Source organism: Athene cunicularia, assembly GCF_003259725.1.
Source record: "Athene cunicularia isolate RWA chromosome 1 unlocalized genomic scaffold, athCun1 chr1_part1, whole genome shotgun sequence".
NCBI classification, from domain to species: Eukaryota; Metazoa; Chordata; class Aves; order Strigiformes; family Strigidae; genus Athene; species Athene cunicularia.
Window position 1 is genome coordinate 83,836,136 of NW_020799091.1, and position 25,642 is coordinate 83,861,777.

Genomic DNA, 25,642 nt, shown 5'->3' on the forward strand with positions numbered 1-25,642 from the left:
CCCGGTTAGTGCAGCCCTCGCACCGCGCTGCAGGCGGGGGCGATGAAACGGGCTCACAGCTCCTGTGGAGTGGGGTGCGGGTACAGCGGGTGAGTGTCTTGACACTTCGGTATTTCTCCTAACGCCGTCGCAAAAGCGCGAAGGAAGTGATTAGCGATGAAACTCGGCTTCGGGTGAGCCCTGGGCCGTTCCAGCGCTTTACTCAGCAGTTAGCTGTAGGGGGCACGTTCGAGCCAGAAACCGGGGAAACCACGTTTTTCAACGGCCAAGATGGGCGAAAAGGTTTAATCGGGGGGGAGCTGCCTCGGGCGGCGAGGCCGGTGAGCACTGCGCAGGGCCGCCAGCCCGGGCTGCCCTGGTCTGCCCTCCCCTCCGCGCTGCGCCCTCCCGGGGAACGGCTCCTGCCCGGGCTCGGTGAGCCTCCGGGGCCTGCTGGCCTTTCGTGTCCTCCCCCTCTCTTATTTCCCGTTTTGGAAGGAGGCGGAGAGGTGTGAAGGCAGTTCCCCGCATCTACAGATAAAATCTATCCATAGCATGATTTGAGAGAGGTTTCTGACCCCAGGGGTTTTGCTGCGTGCTGCGCCCTTCCTGGCGTTGCTGCGTTTGCGCTTCAGAGCCACGAGCAGAGAGGGGGGAAGGTAATCATGGAGTTGTTCCCAAACAGTGCCCTTTACGATATTCTGCTGTGTTTCATGGTGAAAGTCTTCCATTTTCCATTTTACGATGAGATTTTTTTTTATAGTGCAGTTCAGTCACCCTAATGGTGAAGAGATAGTTCTGACATTTTCCTTCCACCTTGTGTTTTACTGATCTAGCCTGAACAGAATTGGGAAGCTAAACAAGTCTAAAAGCAATTTTCATGGATACCATACAGCCCCTGCAATGACCTCTTTGCCTGTTTAGTTCCCTGAACTATCATGGGTTCAAGGGTTATATCAGTAACTGGCTTCTGCAGAAGAGTCAGAATTACCAGGGAAAAGAGTAGGACTAGGTGTATTAAAAATAAGTTGCACTTACATTAGCTGCTCTATGATTAAAAAAAGTAATAAGTGTGATAACTGTCTTTAGTACTGTCTTGATTTCAGGTTGGTTTTCTATACCATCTCCCTTTTCTTTTGAAGGCAGTGTTTAGATCTTTCTCTGGTCAAGATTGATGTGCCTAAATGGGGATGGGGGTATAGACCAACTGTGGAAGATTTTTTTTATTGATGTAGATCAAAAGAGGGAAGAAACCCTTTTCCTTTCATATGTTTGTTTCAGCATAATAGACATTTTCAGTGAGATGTGAAGAACTTTCTTCCATCCATGACAGCTCTGAAGTTGGCTTAGACTTTTCATGTGGAGTTCTTCCTCTTGAAGCTCAGTGTTGAATCATGGGTCATCAATTAGTTGATATTTTTACTTGTTAGTTCCATGGATAATGAAATTTCTGAATGGTCTGGAATGCCATAAAATGGCATTTAGTAAAATGAAATGTGTGGGTTTGGCCCTTCTGATCTTGTGAGGATGATATGTTGCCTCTGCACCTCAGCTGAAGCTGCTGCATCTTTATGTTCTGGACAATGCAGAATCTGTTAAGATTTTGGTAAATGCACACTCCTTATTCCTTAAAACATTAACTGTGCCCTCAGTTTTTGACAATAGGTATTTTTTCGTAGGTATTAATATAGCTGTTAAATTATATAGCTTGTACGAAGGCAAGACTTTAGTTTATGAAAGCAGGTTTGCTCAGTAGTTTGTTTCACTGCAGTGCATCTTGCAATAACTGTATGTGGTTATGGTGTCTATTTCTTTAAGAATCTACTCATATGAGAGTTGTTACATATGGTTGATGATATAACTTGAATATGGTTCTAGGTGTTAGCACAGTAGCTATCCAGTGTTCTAATCCTGAAGGGAAGAAAGGCTTCATTGGTGTTGTCCAGCATCAAGATTGAACATGACTGTAAAAAGAGTGGTGTTTCTGAGATGTTACCATTTTTCTGGGATTTGTTTGTTTCTTTGTGCTGTGTGTGGCTTGTCTTCATCCTTGCTCTTTCAAGGCTCTTGGGGAGTAAAGGAGGGAGGCTGCCTTTGTATGTCAGTGAAAAGACCTGGAGGACATAACTGCATTAGGAAGATGGGATTTTGTCACGTGTTCATACTTGTGCAGCTATTAGCTAGCAGCTGCTTGTGCTACAGAGTGGTCTAGGTACTGGTGGGTCAGTCCCACTTGCTGACTGACTTGATGTGCCAAAATCTTTCAACAGCAGCCCTGTTTCTTCAGGCAGTACCATTCTTCTGGGATATTGGACTGTGGTGCATGTCACATACATTCTTCAGGACTGAAATATGTACTCAGCAAGATCTTGAGAATGATAACTGGAATAGTAGGCATTTCTTAGTGTTTGCCATCATCACTTCTGTAAAGTTGATGGTGGCTTGATGTATTGAGAGATGCCAGCAATGGCAATGAAAACATGGGTGTAGGGAGTTAAAGAATACTAGTCCTCTTGGGTTGGTTTGAGATGGGGGAGAACACAGCACTGTCTTGGGAACAGGGCTACATGAGATTAATGAAGCCATGTACCTATCTACTAAAAGCTGTCAGTTTTCTTCAAACCCTTCAATAATTTTTTTTTAATGTGCTACAAAAGTCTACAAGTTGGTCAAAAGAAAAAAGGTCCTTTTGTCTTCAGAACCGTAACTTCCCTAATTATGCATCCCATCAGTTTTTAAAAATAGTAACAGGCAGCTGAATATAAGCAGAGCTGAATATTTGATAGCTGGATAACACAACCTGACTTACTGTGATGGTCTCACCAAAAGCTGATTAAAGTAGTAACTGTAGAGCTCAGTTCTTTAAGCAGAAGTATCTTGCTTATCTGTGGCCCCTGAGATAAGCAGACAACTTCAGCAGGCAAGCAGCATAGTGTTTTTTCCCTATCCTAAAATGCAAGAAGGGTGCTTTAACACTTATGAAAATGGATGCAGATTGCTTGCCTGCCTTAATTTGGGCATAGAAGGCTTTAGTCATGCCTTTCACTTCTGGGCTAATGACATTTTTATTTGTCAATTGTAAATGAGGAATTTGAAACCCCAAGTTACTTAAAGGACTTTCTGATAAAGTATGTAGATGCATGATGCCTTATATGTTTACAGAATTGATTTTTAGATTACTCTGTGTTGTAAATCTGCTCATAGATGGGAGTGTTTCTGTTCATGCATGAAGGTACCATAAAGCTTAGCTTTCTTGGTTCTTGAGTATTGAAATGATTAATGTTCAGGTTTCTTTAATGAGGGGAGGGAAAGATAATATGGAGACTCTTGAGATTTTTTTTATTTACTTCGGGAAGTTTCTTTGAAAGGGTAAGAACCTGTTGGAAAACGTTTTAAATCAGTTTACTGTTTGGGATTATTGCTGGATGGATTATACAGTTCATACTACAGCTGCACGTACAGTTGTGCCAACAACATTCAGGACCAGGGCACAGACAAGTGGGCTGATGATGGAGAGCAGTGATTACCTGAACTGATTGCAGTTACTGAAATTGTTATGAAACTCTTGTGTGAATTAGCACACAATGGAAACGTCAGGGCAGGTGAGGCAATGTTTGGGTTTTTAAGAAGGGTAAGTGGATATGTGTGTGCCCATGGTTTCTTTCCTCAAATTAGTATTTTCATGGAAATAGAAGAAGGAATGACCTTTTGTGGGATGAGCCTACTCTTTAGGCCCTCTGTCAGTGGCTTTGTTCCTGTCTTCAGGATCCACTGCTCAATTCTGATACTGCATGTGGGGAAAAACTTGGTGAGAAAATCAAGCCTGTCATCAGTAGGAATACATGTAAATAAAAAGTGGCTAATGACTGCAGTACTTATGTCTAAATGTTTTTGGATGTAGACAACATAAGAAATAGTCTTTACTAATAAATTGTGTGAAATAAAAATCTAACTGCAATCATGTATGTTGGATTTGACTTGCAAAAACTATTTAAAACTAATAGTTTGGTTAGTGTTTTGCTGCTGCATAACTGCACTTATTGGAGACAAACTTGATTTACAAAACTTTTGGAGTTTTTTCAAAGGGAGACACTTAATGCTTTATAAATTAATTAAAATTACATAAAATGTCTCAGATGAAGCATCCTTTACAAGGTAAGAAAGTGCAACTAACTCTAATGGCAATTCGGTATCTTAGACTTTTGGCCTATTCTTAAGCAGACAAGAGTGCTGTCAGGTGAAGCTTTAGTATGCAGTCAAGAGGTGTAAAGATTTAAATAACCCTTACATCCTTGGTGGATTTCTTTGTTTACAGCTGTTTAATAATACTCCATGATATGCTTCAGTGTTTGACATCCTTAAGTGTAATAACTAACTGGTTGTACATGTATCCTGAAAGAATCTTGATTATAAGGTGTTCTAAGTTACTAAATGTTCTTTCAGTAATGAAGTTTTTACTTAAGCTATCAAATAGTTAACTATCTGAATTGCATGCAGTTAAGCTAATATTTTCATTCTTTGTTTTGATTGGAAGTTTTAATGTTCTTCATAAAACTGTGGTTCTGCTCTATGTGCTTATTCTTGGCTGTGCTGATTAAACTTTTGGAGGGGGGGCAAGAGTTGACAAAGCTTTTAGTTCTGCATCCCTTTAGAGTGCTGTAGTTGAGTTTCCTTCCTTTAAGGACTAACAAAATATCTGAGGGGACAGTCTCCCAGTAATGGGAGTGTCAGAGAGCTAAATGATGAGGAGGGGTTCTGTATTGGCTCTACCATCTCTGAAACCTCTACCTGTGGAAACTCTACATGAGCTCAGCTGCTTCTGTGTGAGCTGTATCCTGCTGTACTAAAGACAGTTTTGAATTGGTGCTGGTTTGGTTTAAGCAGATAATCAGCAGTTCTAGCTGTTGATTCATGGTTTGTCCCACACTGAGTGTAAAAGTAACAGAAAGCAGGAGGAGGTGACTGGCATTGGAAACTTGCCCTCTCTTGCAGCATTCTTCCATGCATAAGTCAGTCGTGTATGGAGGAATGGAGGAGGAAGGCTTAAATTAATACTAAATACTTAGCGATTTCTAAGAATATAAATTTAAAATTCCTCAATAGAACTTTTGAGTGCTTGGCTGTATATAGTTATTTTTAAATTAATATTCTCTGTAATGTTTCTGTTGCCTAACATACTAGGGGTTTGTTTTTCTTAGGAGGCAAATTCTGGTTCTATGGCTGGAGCTGGCTGCAGTTAGCAGTAAAAGCACATTAAGTATATTTGAACATACTGTGGGGGGAATGGTATCTCTGAGCCTTGTAGCTCAGTTTGACTGGTTCTGTCAAGTACTGGGTTGTCTGAAGTGCTGAAACATCTGATTACAGTGATAACATGCAGATGATATGCTTATCTCTCTGCCCTATTGATTTATGGTATGTTATCAAAATTTGCTGAGTCCTTAACTATGATCCGTATGTGAAGACAATGTAAATAAAGATTAAATAAGACTCAAGTAAATGCCTCTAGAGCTTGCAACTCTTATTAACCCTGGCTAAAGGTGTGTTTGCAGCTAGCTTGTAGCTGCAGCTCAGGAATGGGTCTATTTTAGCTGTGCTCCCTTAGCAGCCTCTGTGAGTGATGTGGGCTCAGCCTGTGCTCTTGGCTGGGCTGTTTTGAGCTGAGCCCTGCAGGTCTCCACAGTCTAGTTATGACAGGTCTGGACCAGGAACTGGCCTGCTGTGTGTCAGAGCACAAATGGGGCTTGTCAGGAGGTGTTAATACAGGAATTAATAGCTTTCCATTTTTAGCAATAAGGACTGCTGTGAACTCATTCCATCCTTTTGTCAGTTTCCAGTTTTGAAGATTAAAATGCTTTATGAATGGAACTCTGAAAATAAAATTATCTGATTCCCCAACATCATGTCAAGTACTCAATGGCTGCTTGCTCAGGCATGAAGGAACTGTTGCCTGCAAAGGTGGAGGTTAACAGCATGGGAGATGTTTTCCATGAGGGTCTGGCTTGAGGCTGTGGAACAAATTCCTGCAGGAAATAAAGACTGCTGTAGAAACATCAGTATTTACCATTTCAGGTACACTTCTCTGCCCATGCCTTTTTAATAGCAAAATACTTGTAAGGAGAGAAAAGTACATGAAACAACTACTAATCACTTTGCTTAATACAATTGCTAGAAGATGGTCAGGTTGCAGGTGATGGAAATGGCTTGAGAGATGTGAGTGAATGGGAGAGCTGGTATTATTTGGGTATGCTGAAGGTGTGTTACCAAGTACATTTTTTTTCTCTTACTGCCTTTTTGAATGGAAGGACTACAGATACTTCAACAGGTGATAACGTTTAAAATGTGAACAGTCTTTCCATGCCAGTTGATGGACTTTAGTTTATGAATTACTGGGAGAGACAAATTAAGTTTGGAGCTGAGACATTGCAACAAGATTTGCTGATGTTAAGGCTCAAGCTACACATCATATGAAATAAGTTTTCTGAGTGCATAAGTACTCTGTGTCAAGGTGGTATGCCGAACTCATGTATGAGAACATTGGTTTGCAAATGCCTTTGGATTACCTCTTTGCCTACTGCTCAGCTCTGATCTGTTTGGCTGAAGTGTTGGAAGAAGTTTAATGAAATGCTGACTTTCTGTGGCAAAATTAAACTTGACCAAGCAGCAAGTCTGGAAGAGTCTGTTGTGAGACAGGATATTGTTTGTGGATTGTCCAGAACAGTGTGACAAATATTTCATGTCTGTCTCTAGATAAGCAAGTGTTGGCTTCTGTATTTAAGAACAGTGAAATTGTATGAAGTGTAAAAACCTGTAAGAATCTTTCAGGGTAAAGTAGCAATTAGAGAAAGGAAAAAAGTTAAAAGTGGTTTTTTTTCTTAACTAAACTTTAGTGAGATTATTAAATAGCAATGTGACTTACAGAATGCCAGCCACTGTTACTTGTGGAGACCTATAAATGTGTTTTCTTCCAGAGTTACCAGAGAGTGACAGGAATTCAGGTGAGCTGTGTACCATTCCAGAAGATCTGCATTTAAAAAGTTGTTATCCATAATAGGATATGACATCATAACTATCTGCAGTTAGATGCTAGGTATAGGAAAACTACTTTTAAAGCATATATTTTATCAAAAATACAGGAAGAAATATTTTGTAAATGTCACAGTGAATGGGAGAGACTTGTTAAACATTATTTAACTCTGCATGTGAGTACTGTGAAAGGTATAGTAATCTGGCAGTTCTTTGCTGCTTTTATCTTCTTTCTGACTTTGTTTTTGAAGAGGCAGTACTTAAATAGCTTCTTCAGAGTTGTCCTGACTGTCAGAATCTGGCAGGCTTGGTGTCTTAAACTTATTTTTTTGTCTTGAATATTCTTGTAGGAGTTGCCCTACCTAAATGAAAAGCATTCCTCTAATAGTCAGCTAAAAATGGTCCCTCAAGTGCTTTCAGCAGCCATGAGGGGCTTGAAATTTTACCAAAAGTGAACAAGGAAAAACCCCTGAATAGGTCCCTGTGGTGGGTTATTTTTAAATTTTGCTAGTGCATCGTGATGCAGAAGTCTTCAGGAGTGAGCCTTCTGATATTGATGAGTATGTAAGTGGGAGCCCTGTACTTGTGCAGTGAACAAGCCAGGAAAAGTGTGCTTGCAGTTCTCGGTTTCCCAGGTAACTCCTCATGTGTTAGATGATAATCAAATAATTATGCAAATCAAATCAAGGTAAACTCTGGAGGGCAATCCTTTGTATTCACTCTTTCATTTAAAGGTGCTTCAGACTCAGACATGCTGCAAGTATATTAACCTTGACTTTGCTGGCTCTGCTGTAGTCAGCCACTGTTCCAGTGTAGGGTTTATTTTCCTATCTCTGGGTATTTTATTAATGATACTTATTATAATTGAGCTGTCCTGTAGGCCAGTGTCTGTGATGACCAATGCTGCCAGGAATATGGCATTAATTTAGAGGAAAAAAAGACAAAAGTATACTTAAATCCCTTTTACAGTAATGGTGATCAGCTTCTGCTGCAGGTTTGTGTAGCAGAGGTCACATTAGTGAAAAGCTCCTTGATACAAGGATCCTTGTCGCTAAGAAAACTTTTGTACCAGAAATCTTACATGATGAGGAATAAAACTGCCCAACCTTATTAGCATTCTTTACTTCCTCATTTAAATGATGTGTTTGAAAATTCATGGGAGACTGAGATAGAGTGGGAATGCTGTGATATATTCTAATAAACCTTATGTTTTGCTCTCACTGATTTAATTAAACTCCATGATATTGTGTTTTGTGATTGAATATACTGAAATAATCAATTCTTAACTGCATTATCTGTCCTTCTAGCAGAAGCTCCCTATTTAACCTTTTCAAAAAGAAGTTTTTGTCTTAAAGACTGGAGGGAAATGGAATATTGCCTTTTAAATGCTGCCAGTGAAAGTGTTCTGCCACATCACTTCTACTTGAATGTGGAGCCAAACCCGCTGTTCGCATGTGTTGAATTCTGAATGATAAGATAGCTTACAAAATTGACCTTATAGTTAAGATCATGGCTGTTGTGTGTAACTGTTTCAGATTAGTCTCACTCTGTATGTGTTTTTACTGGTGGTACTTTGAGATGTGACAGTGCCATTATTCTGCAGTCTGATAATAGATGGTTTTAATATTCTGGTAACTGGAAATGTCTCCTTGAAGCACAAACAGTAAGGCTTAATTAAACATCACTGATGTTGGAATGTATTTTTTATTGAGTCTGAGGTTACAGAAGACTTCAGGAACTTAAGGTTCACAAAACAACATGGGGTATTCAATACACAAGATGACTTCGGTTTTATGTGTAAATTAAGTTTTTGGTTGTCCCAATTGAGTAGAGGAAGGCTAAAAGAGTAGCTTTAATGTATTTTCTGTTATGGAAGTGGATTGAGCTGATAGACCTATCATTGATAAAAACTTCAGGTTTTATGTAGAGTTTTCCCTTAAAGGTGATTACAGAATTTTACCCTGCTTTTGTGAAAGAACTGAAAAAGAAAAATCTCTAAGACCTCAAAGGAAGTGGGGAAAACATGGTTTTATGCTAGTGAGACTGCATCTGTGGGAACTATGCATGTGTATGTAAAAACATAAACACTTTGCACTGCTTGCAGAAATGGAAGCACAGCTATTCCTGTTCACTGTCCATACAGCCACTTTTGGCTGAATTCTTGCTTAGTGTTTTTTAAGTAATGACTTGCTGGTGTGTATCCTGAACTTGAATTTTTATTGTGTAGGAAGGGCTAGGGTAAAGTGGCTGTATAGCTCTGGTCTCTAATGTCGGAGACCTGGACAAAGGTTTAAGGTATTACATTGAGGTGATATGTGACTGCATGAGCTACCTTAAATATTTCTGTACTAGTACCATCTGAAAGCCTGTATATATTTTGTGTTACTTCACTTACCATTATTACTAAAGTTACAGTAGTGTTTTTTGAAACTACACGAAAAAGGTCAGCTTTTTAAAGGGGGTCTTAGGAATGTTGGAAATAGCTTTTATTTTTTCACTTTGCATTCCTTTGTCTGAAGCTGTGATTCCACACACCTTATTTTTGGCAAAGGGAAGACAAGCCAACTTTGGGAGATTCCTGCATGTAGGGAAGATGAGGGATTAAGATAGATGTAGGTTGTGGAAGGTGTGTGGTACTCTTTACCCAGGACCAGGTTCCTTGTAGATATGTTACTGTGCAATGATTGTCTTGATGCATCTAAGAGAAGAATCTGGGACTGAAAGAAATTCATTATTGCTCCTATCTTCAAAAGATCAAGAAGGAAGTTCCAGGAAACTACAGGCCAATCAACTTTATCTTGATACCTGGGGAAGTCATGGAGCAAATACTCTTGGAAACTTTCCAAACCTATAGAGGTCTAAAAAGTGTTTGGATGCAGTTGATACGGATTTACAAAGGGGAGATCATGCCTGACCCACCTGATGGCATTCTGTGGTCAAAAGACTAGCTTGCTGGAGGTGGGAAGAGTAGCAACTGCTGTTTTTCTGTAGCTTAGCTGGGCTTTCCACACAGTTTTCAATGACATCTTCATGGACAAAGCGGTGTTAATACAGTGTAGAGAAATCCAGTGAGGTGGATGGAAAACAACTACTTGCTCCAGAAGGTTGTTATTGACAGCAAAGTCCACCTGGAGGCCAGTCGGATGTAGTATACTCAAGGAGGTGTTGATAGTGGGGCCAATGCACTTCAATACCTTCATTAATGACTTGGATATTGGTACAGAGTGCATCTTCACAAGCTTGCAGATGAGACAAAACTAGGAGGAGTGATTTGATGCACTGTAGGCACTCCTGGCCTACAGGAACCCAGTGAAATTCAACCAGAAGGAGTGCCAAGCCTTTCACCTGGTAGGAATGACCCCATACCAAGTACAGGCTGGGAACAGCTTTGTTTTCTGCTTAGTTATCCTTCTCCTCAACTCAGGCCTACTGAGCCATATCTGGAGTGCTGGGCCCAGTGCTAGACTCCCCAGTACAGGAGGGAGTTGGTCATACTGGAGTAAGTCCAGTGTAGGGCCATGAGCATGTTTACAGGACTGGAGCATCTGTCATACAAAGAGGAGAGCTGGGACTCCTCAGCCTAGAGTAGAGAAGGCTTAGGGAGATCCTACCCATATATTATCATTCAGGTTTGAAAAGACCCTTAAGATTGAGTCCAGCCATTAATCTACCACTACCAAGTCATCACTAAACCATGTCCCTAAATGCCATGTCAATAAAGTTATATATATAAATTTACTCTTCCCATCAGGTTTTTTCAGAGAAAGCAGAGCTGGACTTTACTCAGTGGTGCCCTGTGTGACAGGATAAGAGGCAGTGAGCACAAATTGAAGCACATGAAGCTCAGTCTGAACATAAGAAAACACTTCTCTTTGAGAGTGGTCGAACATGGAAATAAGTTTTAGCCACAGGCAGTGGAGTCTCGATCAGTGGAGACAGCAGAAATCTGACTGCTTGTGGCCTTAAGAAACCTGCTGTCACTGAGCATGCTCTGAGCAAGGGATTAGATGAGAATCTTCCAGAGGTCCCTTCCAACCTCTGCTGTTCCTTGGTAGGTACCTGACTTGTCTGTGCTGGGGGGGGGATGTACACAGGATTGACTGTATGTAGAAAAATGACACCTCAGGTGAACTACAGGCTTGCTCAGGGGGTATGGTTGCATCATTGGCGTCAGCAGTCTTTCACCCTTCCCTCTTGCACCTTTTTATGTGAGTACTAGCTCTTAAAAATACATGTTGCAAGCTAGTTTTGGGTGCTTCTCACACCACCCCCCTATCCCCCCTAGTTGAGTCTGATGCATGAGTGTAAAGGAGGAGGCAGGAGAGAAGATAGTGCTCCGTTTGGTGACAGTGCAGCTTTAGCTTGTCATCATTTAACATGAAAAACATTAGAGATTCAGTCCCAAGTCAGCTACATGCTTTGGGGAAAAGGTGGTAGCTGTGGAGCATGTGTGGGGAGGGAAGAGGTGGGTTGTGTTTAACTTGTGCAGAACATTGAGAGAAGAGGTAATCATTGCAAGAGGAGCATACAGTATTTAGATGGGTATAAGAGGGAAAAGTATTGTGCTCTCAGAACTGCTACAGATACTACTTTAAAGACCTAGTGTCTGGCAGAGAGATTTGTTATGTGGGTGTGTTTTGTGTCTATTCCTCTTAGCAGTCTGAACTGTTGTAAAAGTGATGGTTGTGGAGGGGAAGAATGAGGGTTGAATTCTGTTGGTAGCTGGGTATCTTTAATACTTCGAGAGCTAATTCTGACTCATGATTGGTTTACCCATAATTTCCAAAATGACACTTGGATGCCCTGTGTGACTGACTGTGCCTAGTAAGTTCATGCACACGCTCTTGTGGCACAGTATTACAGCTTGATTTGCCTGTATTCACTATGTAGGTGGAAGTCCTCAGAGTAGGAGTGTAGGAGATGTGTGGAAACTTCAGAAAAAAGCAGGCTTCTCTTAACTTTCTGTAACCCAGAATAGTAAAATGGAGTAGGTGCACAGGGAAACTTGATCTGTTTTTCTCATGGACAGATAAATAGTAGATGACTTTCCACTTGCTGCTCTTTTTAAGCCTCATGCCATGCAGGATTTGTTGACCTCTGTGTATAAGTCAACTTGAGGAGGTTGATTCTCCCAGATGCAAGTTTATTGAAAGGAATAATTTTGGTATATAATTCTGCTTCCTGCTCTTTCATGCTTTCACAGAGCTGTCAAGGACAAAACAAAGGATTCTTCTGGAGGTGGTGGTGTGGTTCTGACAGACTTTCAAACTTAATACCCAGGAGGTGTGTGTTGCTAAAGCCAGTTGTTTCTCATGTGCATCTGTTAACATGTCAGCAAAAGCTAGCTTCTTTGTCATGAGGAGTAATGAAAGTGGGTGTTGGGGTGTCCTGGGAGGGGGACGTCCTTTTGATTCTTGAGGCATAGGTTTATTTTGTAGTTGCTGAAGGAAAAGAACCTGTTTAGGCAACTGTTGTCATTCTCAACTCTGAGCTTGTGGTATTTCTATGGAAGCTTCTCTTGATAGTGGTCACTGGAGGGAGCTAGTAGGATGAAGCTGTTTGCTTTCCATAAACTGTAGTGCTTTTTTGTCTCCTTTTTAAAAATGTCTTCATTTGTGTTAGTGCCTAAAGGAAATCTAGGACATGTGAAACACAGGCACTTGAGCCTGAAGTTTCTCCTCAGCTCTGGATTTTAATATTTATGAACACTTGGCTCACTAAGCATTTCTGTAGCATACCCCTAACTCCTGAGTTTTTTCATAATTAAGATTAAGATAAAATATTGGCATTGGAAAAATGCCTCAGATTAGTCTATTAATGAGAGGAACCTCTGTACCCCTGTAAGCCTGGTTACTGTATTACTAGTAAGTGGTGGTGGAGGGAGGCACCATGAGTGGCCTGACTTGACTCTGGTGGGCTTGCTGCCAGAAGCAGTCAGGTGTGCTGCTGCAGCAGGTTGAAGGCCTAGCTTCCTGCTGCCCTCTTCTTGAACTGCCCCTGGGACCTTGCCTGGCTAGAAATGAATCTCTTCTCAGGTGTGTTCCCTTCAGCAGTTGTATCTGACACCCTCCCACCTTGTCTCTGCACATTTCCTTTTCCTGTAAGGTTTTTGAGGCATTGGAGTTGACAGGTGAAGTGCCCATGTGTGAGAATTTCAGTCTTGCACAACGCAATGACTTAATATATTGAAGTGATTGACACATCTCTGAACTGAATATGCCAGTCATTCAGGTTGCTGTTTGTTTTTCCTTCACCTTTCTATATTGAAAGTGTAGCTACCAACAGAAAAATACATGAAGATTTGGAAGCATATATGTGCTTTTGTGTGCTATTGTTTTGGTTGTGTTGCATGCTTGCTAGAGGAAATAGTTCAAAGTCGGGGTAAGGAAAATTTGAAGTCATAAATGAGGTGAATGTTTTCACATGAGAGTTATTCTGTTCCCATAGTTTACTAAGACCTTGTCAATCCCCTGGTATGAGAAGGTCTTAAACCAGAATATTTTTAGAGATAGTCTGGCTCAATAGCAGATTACTGAGCACAGTGTTGGGAGTATATGGGTGAAACTAGCCAGTGTTATTCATGAGGCCAGACTGAGTGCTTACAGTAACTCTGGACTTTGAGCTGTGCTCATGTTCACAGATCACTGTCAAATAATGACTTCTTGGCTCCTAAAATTTCAGAGAAACATCTGCAACTGCTGCAAAATCTCCTCAAGTGTGCTTGGATTCCAAAACTGTTCGGTTTAACTGGGCATTAACTCTTGAGAAATGTATTTTTTGAATCCTATACATGGTGGTTTTGTTTCTGTTCTGTGGAGTTGAAACCAGGCCTTTCCATTCATTCTGGCAAATAATTATCAAATAGTTACAGTAGTATTTCATGCTTGGCAACCAGTGTTTCTGCTTTAGTCCTGAATAGCAAAAAAAGACTACTTGAATTTAACATTTTGATGTAGATTCAGAGGTGTTATGACTTGTAATCACCATTGTCCTTTTTGCTTATCAGTGCTTTATACAACATATCTGAGCTTGGAGTGAGGTGGTGGCAAGTGGATTTGGGTGAGACATCCTGAGTTTCCTGAAACTTCCTGATGCCTTCAAGCAACCACTGATGCCTCAAAAACATTTTAAAGAGGAGTCTCCAACTTCAGAGAATTAATTAGCCCTCTAAGGCAAATTTTGTGTGGTATAACCAAAAGGAGACCTGATGAAAGAGCATGCTGTTGTTTTAATTTCCTGAAGTTAATCGCTTAATAGGAAGAACTCAGTCAAGCTTGTGCCTGGCTGCTTAGCAAAGAAATCTGCTGCTGAATGATGGGCAACTGAGGGATTAGTATGTTCACAGAGCAGAACAATATCTGTGATGATTTGTCTTTCAGTCTCTGCCAAGATGCACCTAGTAGGATTCCTTGAAGCTGCTGAAAGTGGATAGGCTAAATGTGGTATGAGTACTTTGGTTCTTACAGAGCATGTTCTCCATCTTACTACTTTAGTATCTTGCAGTAGCTGCAGAAGTGGAGTGGTCTGGGGGTTAGTTGCATACTAGTTCAGTTAGGGTTTCATGCTGATTTGCTGGCATGGAAGGGTGTGTCATGGGTTATTAAGTTCTTGTTTAAAGTTGTGGTGGTGAGAAGGAAATGAGATTGGGTTTTGTAAAAGTTGAGGCAGAAGGTAAAGGAGTGGGACAAGGAAGCAAATGCCAAACAACAAGAGGGAACCACATGTCTGAAGTGGTGATAACTGTTTGACAACAGTGACTGTACATTTACAACTTATTTTTTCTGTTGGTTCTATTACCCTATAATTTGTAACATGAGGAGTTAATGAGTGAGATGTAGAAGGTGAAAAATAAATATCTTGGAACATGCATTCAAGATTAGATAGTAAAAAGAGTAAGAAGCAGAGCCTTTCCACTTCTAATAAGTATCCTTGGCAAGATATTGGGGAGTTGGCTTGCTCTTGACTTTGTAGAAGAAAATTAAGTGTATGTTTGTTTTGGTCTGTCTGCTTAAAAACATACAGGGATAATAAGAGTCCAGGATTTACAGATTGCCAAACATAGGTTTCAAGCAATCAGGTTTTCAGTTTAGTCTACTGCAGAGTTGTGTAGAGTTGATAGATGAGCCAAACTTTATTTACTTGGTATTGATTTTTTTTGTTTGTTTGAAGCTTGTACAGATAGATAACATCCTGGAAACTATAGCTGCTGATGTCTGCAGGCTATACTTACTGGTTTCCAAGGTGTATGCATTTGGGGACAGGGAGTAAAACAAAATAATGACCTATAACTTAACAGCTTAGGGAAGGAGGAACAATGTGTTGGTACTGAAGCATCTGGTTATAAACTGCCTCTAATGTGACTGTGCCAGGTGACTTCTCTGATAGAAGTCTAAATCCTAGTTACATTATTGACATATTACATGACTGTAGTGACTTAGGTTTATGTTTGTGAAGAAAAAATATTTGCCTCACTGGTACACCCTGTAGATTAATATTATGTAGACCTCTCACTGACACACTTAACTGGTATGACAGTCTTGCCAGTTTTGTTACTGTTCTGGTAGGTGCAGCTTTACCAGCATCTTTCACTAACTTGCCCTGTCAATTCCAAAATCAACTGACAAAACTTGCAGTTTGTTTTTGGGTCACTTGTTTGAATGGAGCATCTAATGTTGTTGTAATGAAGATTACTTTTTAAAAAAACACCCCACAAAACTAATATGTACAGCAAACCAGTAGAAGCTTCTGAAATCAGCACATTCTGACTGAAGTACCTTTGTGGATGGATCATCAGCTTGCTTTTGCAGATAATTGCCAGAGTAACTTAGTTATTTCCAGGTGAATTTTTGTGTGTTCTTATGAGTCAGAAGTCTTTTCCAGAGCATAATGGAGATAGAGCAGGCCCTCAGCTGAAATAACATCTTGGATGTTAGAAAAAGGATGTTTCTGTAGGGCAGTGTGGGTAGGCTACTTTGCCCTGTCTAGTTTTCAGTGCCTTTGGAAAAAAAGTTGAGCTGTAAGACAGGGAAACTACCAAGCTTCTTGACAGTGCTGTCGTTTGTTTCTGGGATTGTTTCAGGTGATAAAAAGAATTACATGAGTAACGGACTTGCTTGGATTGCGATACAGTCAGTAGGTGACCAATAGTGGCCATAATACAGGTACTCGTAATATATCAATTGTAGATAAACACTTTTGCTCGGGTATAAAGACTGTTTTAAAAGAGAATTGTTTGAATCCCCATGCGCTGAGGAATATCTCTTGGGATGGAGGGGAGAGGGTACATGAAAGCTGTTTCTCAGATGGAACTCAAAGTACTCCAGGCTGCCAGTAAAAACTGTTCAGCCTTTAAAGGAAAAAAGGCAAAACTGATTGGAGTGGAAAATCCTTGCTGATTATTTTTTTTCTTAATCTTACAGCTGATTGCAATGCCGTTCTTAAAGCTCTACAGCCCATTTTTCAGGAGCAGGGAATGACAGAAACAGTTCATAACTGGGAAGACCATGGTTATTTAGCAACCTACATTAAAAAAAATGGCAGGTGAGTGGATTTTCTTTTCCTTCCTATAGACTCTGTTTCTCTAATTCCTTACAGATACTTATTTCTCCATCTATTGGATCTCCTGGGATGCAGGCAGGGCAAACTTCTTTTACTAGCCTAGCCTTGTGTATGAAGTGACTAAAATAAAGCAGAATACTGTTGATAAGGTCTGTAACATCTTGCAGCTTGGATATTGGAACAGTTGAATTGGTTAAGTCTGGGCTGTATTGATGCATAACATTATATGGTGTCTTGGTCTTAGGGCCAGTCCTTCCAGATTCAGGACAACTCAAGTCAGATAAATGTATTTGCAATTTTTCTGACAATTGAATGTCTAAATATGTTCAAGTCTAATCTTTATCATATGAATTATGAAAATTTTCTGTCTTATTGTATGTGCTTTTAAACACTTCGTTATATGCTTCAAATTCTCAAGCAGCTACTGAAGTAACAGCATGACAAAGGTGGCTGGTGTCCTTAGTGACACTCAAAAGCAGAATCTACTGGGATAAACTAGTAAGCAAAACCATATTCACTCAATTTTCTGAGGTTGCTGTAAAGTGTCAGGGTTAATTATTGCATACATTTAACTATCTGGCCTATATATTTCCTTCATTGAATGGCCTTCAGTTTCCAGTTATTTAATTGTTGTTCTTGACATACATTGTGGCAGTTGCTGCTTTTGTCCTTTTTGAACTCTTTACTTTTGTGTCATTCAGGGTTGGAGTTAAGCTATATAAGCTTTAATTTGTTCTGTCTTGTCCTGGGTGTCCCCCTCCTGAGGGGAGACCTCATTGCCCTCTACAGCTACCTGAAAGGAGGTTGCAGAGAAATGGTGATGAGTCTCTTTAACCAAGTAATCATCAATAGGACAAGAGGTAATGGCCTCAAATTGCATCAGGGAAGGTTTAGACTGGATATTAGGAAGCATTTCTTTACAGAATGGGTTGTTAGATGTTGGAATGGGCTGCCCAGGGAGGTGGTGGAGTTCCCTTCCCTGGAGGTGTTTAAGAGTAGAGTTGACATAGCACTGAGGGATATGGTGTAGTTGGGAACTGTCAGAGTGAGGTTAATGGTTGGATTGGATGATCTTCAAGGTCTTTTCCAACCTAGACAATTCTGTGATTCTGCTAAGCACCTCAGTTGGCCACACTCCTAACATGAGAATTGTCTAAGGATTTTTAAGTTGTACTGGTGTTCTTTCATAGAGAGAACTGACACATTAGGAGGAAAATCAGATCCTACGTGGGTGTGTTGCCTGCTGGAATTTTTGTCTCTGTAGGTTTATTCTGTGTGAACCTATTAGTATGTACAGTTCTATATTTATGTATTTTGTATATAAAAATAGTGTACACCAACTACACTGGTAAACTTGGGGCCTGACTTAAGGTAACAAGTAAGCTGGCATGAGTAGTTTTATGTTTCTTTCTTTCCCAGTCATGCTCTGAAGTTCGTAATATATTTCAGTCAGCTTTTCAAATGTGACACTGGCTTTTTCTGATGAAAGTTACTTTGTTATTCTTGATGTGTCTAGAAAAAGATGTTACTTGTCTCTTGGTTCTGTACAGTCTGTCTTATTCTGGTTTTAGCTACTTGTCCTTTTATATTCTTGAACAATTTGATAAAGATTCCAGTTCCAGATAACCTGTTGTGCTGAGATCATTGATCTCAGCTAGCCAAATTGGTAATTTACTACTCTGGTGCTATTCTTCCTCTGTATTGGGTTAAGCTTGTATTCAGTTCCCCTAAAAAGATAGTTTCAAGGATACACAAATTCTGAATAATTAGAAGGTAAATGTCTAAAAGTAGAAAGGATTTAGAAGACTTAAAGGTTGCCTTTCTTTGATTCTGTGACTTCATTTTGCTTTCCTGCATTTCCTTGAGTCTGAAAGCAATGTGAGATGTCAATTCTCAAACTGTCCCCTTTGCAGTCTTATGTGATCATTTGCTTTGACAGCCTCTTCTAAAGGAGTGGTTTCCAGAGTTAAAATACCTGTCTTTTGGCATGTTTCAGGAGCTTTCTGGAAAACTGTCTCCTGTTGTATAACTTTTCCAGGCGGTAACTGAACTGGCATGTAGAAGCATCTCTGAGTATAAGATCCTTATAGAACTCTAAAATTAATCTGACCTGATTTCTCTTACTACACTGTCAACTGAAAATAGTAATTGCTGCAAATTTCACTGTCTTCCTCAAGTGCTAGAGTATAATACTAATGAATATTTGAAGGGGGAAGAGAGGATGTAAAAGTTGACATGTCTGTGTAGGAGACCTGGGAAGGAATTAATGGGAGGGACAAACCCATGCACTGGTGTCTAGTGCACTCAGGGTAACAGAAGAAAGTTGGTCACGTTGCCAGTTTACATGGCAAAGCAGAGCCCACGTGGGGATGTCCTTGTTGCTCTGAGTATAAGCTTGGGAATTCAACATATTAGAGAACTATAAATCTACCTTCAGTCAATTTTTGGATGCTTTTCAGAACTGTCCTCAAGTAGATAGATAGTATGGTGGAGGGGAAGTGGGGACAATAGGATGCTGCTTCCTGAAAGTCATGTGAAGGAGATGAGCTTTAGCAATTGCTGAGCATTCATACTGTTTCTAGATGGGTTTTCCAGTGTGTTTTACTGTTGTTGATCTTGTGCTTTTCAGCAGCATGACACTTTGAATCATCTAGCTTTTCACTATGCTGCGGGGGGGGAAGCAGGGGCCCTCAGTCAGACATCTGTACTGCTCTAGACTGTCAGCTTGCTTGCTGGATTTCTTTAGGGCTACACCAGCAGTTTGTCAGCTGTTGAAGTCCTGGGTTGGTTTGCTCCAGAGTCTTCTCTCAGAAGGCAGTGTTGCTGAGGCTGCACAGTCTGGACTGTTCCTGCTGTTACACAGTTGTACCAAGTAATGAAGTAGCCTTACTTTTCTCAACATACAACCCTTCTGCCATGCTTCAGGGCATGCAGTGCATATGATCAGCTTGATGTAAAATATTTCCCTGGTGACTGCAGCAGAGCCCTTGTATGACTTCAGAGGCTTTGATAGAGCAGTTGGTGGGTTGAGGGAGAAACATCACTGTCTTGGGGCCATAGGAATACTGTGTGGGCCACAGGGAGAGCTGGGACTAAGTGGTATAAGCATGGATGTGGCCTGCTGGTTCTCAGGGAATGTTCAGATTCTTGAGCCATCCAGGCTGAATGCAGTAAGTTCAATGAATTATTGGTTCTCATTTGTTTTGTAGCATCATATGCTATGCCTAAACTAGACTTGTTTTTTATCTTTACAACTTGGTGAGAAGTATGAGAGAATACTGAGTTTCAGGAAAAAAATGTGGACTTCGATGTCTTACTTGGATGCTCTGAACACTAAGATATGGGTGTGCTTTCTTCTACTGCAGCAACTTTTTTGCCTTTTCTGATTTACATAGGCAGATTGACTTGCTCTGTCACTGTCCATTTGACATGTTTTTTTAGCAGTCGGGTGTATAAGTCTCCCCTTTTCCTTGTAAACATACAGGTGCCACAACCCTGCTTTCTTGTTCTCCCACGTGTTCTGTGCTTCACTGTATGCCTCACTAATCCAACCATGAGTGGACTTCCCAAAGAAACATCGTGAACTGTCAAAGTTTTAGTTGAGCTTGGTTTTAATCTAAAATTACTGTTGTCATCTTGATGTTAAATTGTGTACAAGTGTTGTCAGTTCAAATATACACTTGCTAATGAAGACTCTTAATCCTTATGAAATAATTTCTCAAAGTTCTAATATAATACAGGTCTGGAAATAGTTGAACTTCAAAGAGAAGCTATCCAGGAGAGCATCATAAACATAATAGGCAACTGCAGTTTGGTACAGCCTCAAAACTGAAGAATGAATAAGATGAACAGAAGAGTTGAATATTAAGAGGGGGATGTTTGCTTTGCAAGTGGCTATTTTTTTCTGGTGCAGTATTAAATGCAAATTAATAAAGATTGGTTATTGCTTTCTCCTGTATATTCACTGGCATCTGAACTCCAGGGCATACTGGATTTGTCTTCCCTGAAAGTTACTGACTTTAGCTAGACAACTTATTGTTCGTAGTGGTGTCCATTAAAGTACTTCTCTGTTCTGTGCCCGCCCCATTAAACTCGGGGAACAGTTGCATGTGCAGGAGAACTTTGAGTTCTGGTACCTCAGCAGTTTTTTCTTGAGTTTTCAGATCACTTAAACTGCATATACTTTTCTGAGGCAGACTTAAACAACTTCTGTTAATGTCAGTTTATACAGTTTCAGTTACCTGAAACAGAGGTGTGAACACTTAAAAACCAATGGACTGGAGAGTTTAAAAAACCCTGCGAAACAGAAACATTTAATGAGTGGTAAGAATGAACTGGTGAACATACAGAGGATTTGTTAGCAATTAATTAGGCTTTATTTTAATGCTAGTAATGTCTTCATTTTGAGACCTAAAGTCATAAATTTTCTATGTTAAAGTATCTGTTGCAACTAGGAAGAAATTAGCCAGGGCAAAACTGTACTGCTGAAATGAAGTAGCTTGTAGTGAAAAACAGGAAAAAAGTAATGGAGGGGTAGGTATGTCACAAGTGGTTTCCTGTAAAGATGGCTTGGTGTTACTGGGCACAAAAGTTCCCCAGGGTGAAAGATGCATGAGCTGGTGCTGCATGAGTAGGGGTTTTGTCAGTATGCATGTACAAGCACATTTCTAACCAGCCAAAGGTGACTGAGCCGTTGCAAGACAAAGATACCCAGCTGATGTAACAAGCTGGGTACTAATCCCAGGAAAAAAACGTTTGAGATAGACACTGTTTAGCAACATATTACTATGCTCCAGAGTCTGCAGAGATAACCCCCCGTAGCCTGCAGGGTGCCCCATGCTACAGATTGTTGAATTGTGGGCACTGCTGTTGACAAAACTTTGTTTCGGACAAAGATACCCTGTGAACAGCCCGGTGGAGGGCTGTGACAGTTAAACCAATTGGAGCTGATCTGGGGATTAAGCCATGCTTTCCTGTTGTCATTGCCAAAGCAACAGATCGCTGTTCTCCTTTGTCTGAAGCTAAGCAAGCAAAAGTCACATGTGGCAACTCTACCTGGTCCATTTACTTTGTGATTTACTCAGACAAAGAACCTAATTGAGGAAGTTCAGCTGAAAACATTTACTAATGTGGTTGTCAACACAAGGCTCTAGAGCTGGGTGGGAAATAGCTCACTTCAGCCACTCAGGTCTCTGTCTCTGGTGGTGAGGCTGGATACATGTCTGTCCGCTTTGCCAGCCCCCTTACCCAAACGCTGGTTTGGGAACAGTAGTGCTTGCAAGAGAGCTCTGCTCCGAGTTTTTGGGCCCCAGCAGTCTCGTTTTCATGAGCTGTGTGTTTTCAGGTCACTTCCAAAGTGTTTTCAGGGTCACCTTAAGCAGCATGTTTTACTGAAGTGTCACTTACTGTAGTTTAGACTGGACAGTTAAAAGACTTAACATTCCTAACTATTAAAATCTCGTTTAATGTATTTAGTAATTTGTACAGAGTCATAGGGCCCAGTATATCTTAACAGATATTAAAAAAAGTTAAGTCTAGGTTAAGGAGAAAATAATGAAAGCTAATCTGTGGGAATTGTTGAGTATCTTCTCAACTAATACTGTATTTTAATGGCTTCACTGCTTGTGAGCAAGTACTCTTCTATTACATACTCTTACCAGGGTTTCTCTTGTCCTTTGTGCATCCGTGTTCCCTCTGGTCATGTTCACACATCCATTTTTAGCTTTTGTCCTGTGTCTGAATTATTGTTTAGAGAAGTGTAATCCTACTGGCATTGACTTCACTGTTCACAGCAAGGCTTACCCATTTGAAGTTGGTTTGTATGTCACTTAAGGTAATGTTGAATAATGTTAACACCATGAAGGGAGGGGTGAGTGTTTTTACTTTTTTTCTTTTCTGTGTTAGTCTTGCAAACCGCTCAATATGCTAGTCAGCATAAAGGAGCAGGATGAACATTCCTGACTCTTTGTTTCAGGTGAAAATGTAGCTTATTCATGGAGTTACCTAGAATATAAAAACTGGCGGAAGTAGTAGAAGCAGTTGCTAGGAATCAGCAACAGTTTAGAATGTGATAGGTGTCATTGGTTTAACTTATTTTATTAAAAGAACAAGAGTAATGGTATAGTGAAAATCTGATTGTTTAACTCCATAAGGTCCCCTAGGTTCTCTAAGATGAAGAGCATTTAAAAAGTATGCTTTACAGCAACAATGTCATGGCAATTTTTTTTTTGGTGGCTTTTCTAGTATAAGCAGGTTTTCATTTCTTCCTTTGTGTAATTTGACAGGTGATGCTTTTATTGACAAGTTATTCTTCACATACTTGAACTTTTCTGTCTAGAGTGACTCAGTCTGTCAGCAGATAAAAGCTCTTGACATCTGAAGAGGGGTTTGTAGGTACCTGTCTGTCTATCCAGCCTTATTCTCTAGGCATGGTGGTAGTGGGACTGCAGTGTTTCTTACTTCTCAGTACAAGTAACTAAGGTAGGATACACCTTTTGGTTTAGAATGTGTTGATCTCCCTTCTAGTTCTTAACTGAAGATGTACATCCAAAGCCTTTTCAAACAGTTAATTTTTGATTTATACAATTGGGATTTATTTCTTAATATCTGATGTTCCCCATTGTTTGGGTGGCAAGGTGCTGCACTCAGAACTATTTCTGTGGTTGAGGCTTGCTTGCATGTGAACACAAAAAGCTTGAATACTGCCTTAGAAGATGTGACAGGTATGCAGGTGCAGCAACAAGTAGGGCTTTGTTACAGTGGGGGCTGCTTTTCACATGCAGATTTTGTTGCCTAATGGAAAGGAGGGGGGGATCCCTTCTTGCTGAGCTTTTTTCTGACTGCTTTTATGAACACGTATGTAAGCATACACCAAAGGTGTGGCAGGTGTTTTATTCTGAAAACAAGAATTAAATTTTTCAGTAAGATGATGCAGGAAGGGAGACTTGTGAAAACTTCATTTTTCAGTTTTTCCCCTCATTTGGATTGTACAGTAATCTTTGCTATGTTTTCGTAGGTAGAAATGGAAGCTATATTATCATGGTTCTTAAAAGTCCTCCTCTAAAAGAGCTGCTGCTGCTGAAAAGCTGCATTCACCTGCTTTCTGCCAAGCAGGCAAGTGTGAAGTAACAAAAGCCAGCATAGCCATTGCTTTCTGCTGATTGAAGCTAGTAAGTCTTTTGTGAGTTCAGCCTTGGCCTGCTGCTGTTGCCTTCATGCTACTAGGCTGGTTGCTTTTCTGAATGTGTACTTGTATGGTTTGCTATGTGTTTAAATCTTTACAGGTGTTTTATTTTGGGTATTTATTTTTAACCATGTGACTTCTAACAAGTATAAACGACCTGGATCTGTATTGGCTTCTTTGAAAATCTTAAATTTAATTCAAGGTTGTTTACCATAAAGTAACTGAGATGATTACCCAGACACTTAAAACTTGAAATTTTGTCCCACTGCACCAGCCTGGTGCCTGCCTTTCATCTCTCTCCCCTCCAGATGTTAGGACCCTGCTATTCCAGTAGAGTTAACAATTTGATGAAATGAATGATGGTTTTGCAGTGTTACTGTCTCTGTATTCTAATGTTGTCATATCATTGTATGATAAGTCCAAAGTGTGGTTGTGCTTTTCAGAGCCAACCCTCTGCCTCTTCTTGCCTATTACTTAATAAAAGACCTCAAAGCAAAGACAGTAACAAAACTGTACTGATGAAATATTTTATGTAGTCACAGGGGAAGTGAAGACAATCTCAGCTGTCAAATGTTAGGACAGCTATGTGAATCTTGTAGGAGAGGAATTTAAAAGGGAACTGAAGTCATGGGACAATTAATCTGTTGCTTGTTTGTGTAAGTAGTGGCCCCTGGAATCTGGGAATAAACTGATGAAAAGTGTTTCTAATGGTATAAATATTTCTGGCACTTTACCAGATTTCAGAGAACTTAATAACACTGTCTTATGAACTACAAATACTTTATATGTCTCTAGCGCCGCAGCTGTGTGGGCGTGGAGTAGGTCTACTGACTTCACCAGGAACTTTTCACTCTGTGTCCAAAACCTGCTGGAGTGACCAGCGCTTCCATCTAGCGAGTCATTCTCTTTTGTCTTCCTCTCCTTTAAAAAAAGATATCTCCTGGAACCTTGTGAGAAAGCTATTTATTCTTATGCCTTACTGTTATTTTCCTCTCATGTTAGGCATGTTACAAAATAAAACCTTGCTGACATGAAAATCATACAAATAGAAACCTGGTAGGGTTTTCTCCAGAGCTCTCCTTTCAGTAGCAGTTTTCTCTATGCTGAATACCAGGAGATTCTTGGAGGGGCACGCAACTGGAGTCCCTTTGGTTCAAGGGGTTGTAAGATCACAGATGTGTGTTAAACTCTGAAGCCCCATAGAGACTAGGGGGGTGGTGAGCATGTGTGTGTCCTGCTCTCTTTTTTTATTTATTTTTTTTAATGGTTTTACTTGTGTTTTAGTGGTACTAATGGGAGCATCACCTTAAGCTGTGGTGGTCACTATGCAAAGTATGAGGTGGTCCATGTATCAAAAAAGTACTGAACTGTGTCAGCCTTCAGTGAGTGGGGCACAACATCCTAAAGCGTGCAGTTTCTGAATTTCTGCTGAAATTGAGAATAGCTTCCTCTGTTTTGTTTTGGTTTTGACAGGAGTACAGTAAAATGAGTTTGCTGGTTCTTCTTAAATATGATCTTATATAAAAGCTTGTATGAGAGAACCAAAAGCCTGCTTAAGAGTTTTGAATACTGAAAACACTCATTCTTCTAATTAGCGCACAAACCTGGTCTCTTAAGTGGTAGCACTCTCTGATAGTTAAAAAGGAGGGAAACCCCCCCCCCTTTATTTACTTCTGAACTATTTTCTATTCATACTTTCATCAGGGTTAAACAGTATGTTTCATTTTTTGCAGGAGTAATTTCCTGGTGGGGGCCAGGGAATGCATATTTTAAGGCTATTCTATTCTGTGGCTTCTCTTAATAGCCACTGGGTATACAGCCCTCTCCTGGTCCCTAATCACAAGCTCTTGTCCAGAGGACACCTAGTGGACAGCTGCCGGGGGGGGGGGGGGGGGG

General features: G+C 40.3%; 1 protein-coding gene across 1 annotated transcript in view; it reads left to right on the forward strand.

Moving 5' to 3' along the window:
* Window positions 1-25,642, forward strand: part of LOC113478646 (membrane-bound transcription factor site-2 protease-like) — a 101,376-nt gene that overhangs the window by 51,870 nt on the left and 23,864 nt on the right. The window contains exon 9 of the mRNA XM_026846030.1: window positions 16,425-16,545. Within this exon, the coding sequence (XP_026701831.1) occupies window positions 16,425-16,545 (121 nt within the window). The remainder of the gene's footprint in view (window positions 1-16,424; window positions 16,546-25,642) is intronic.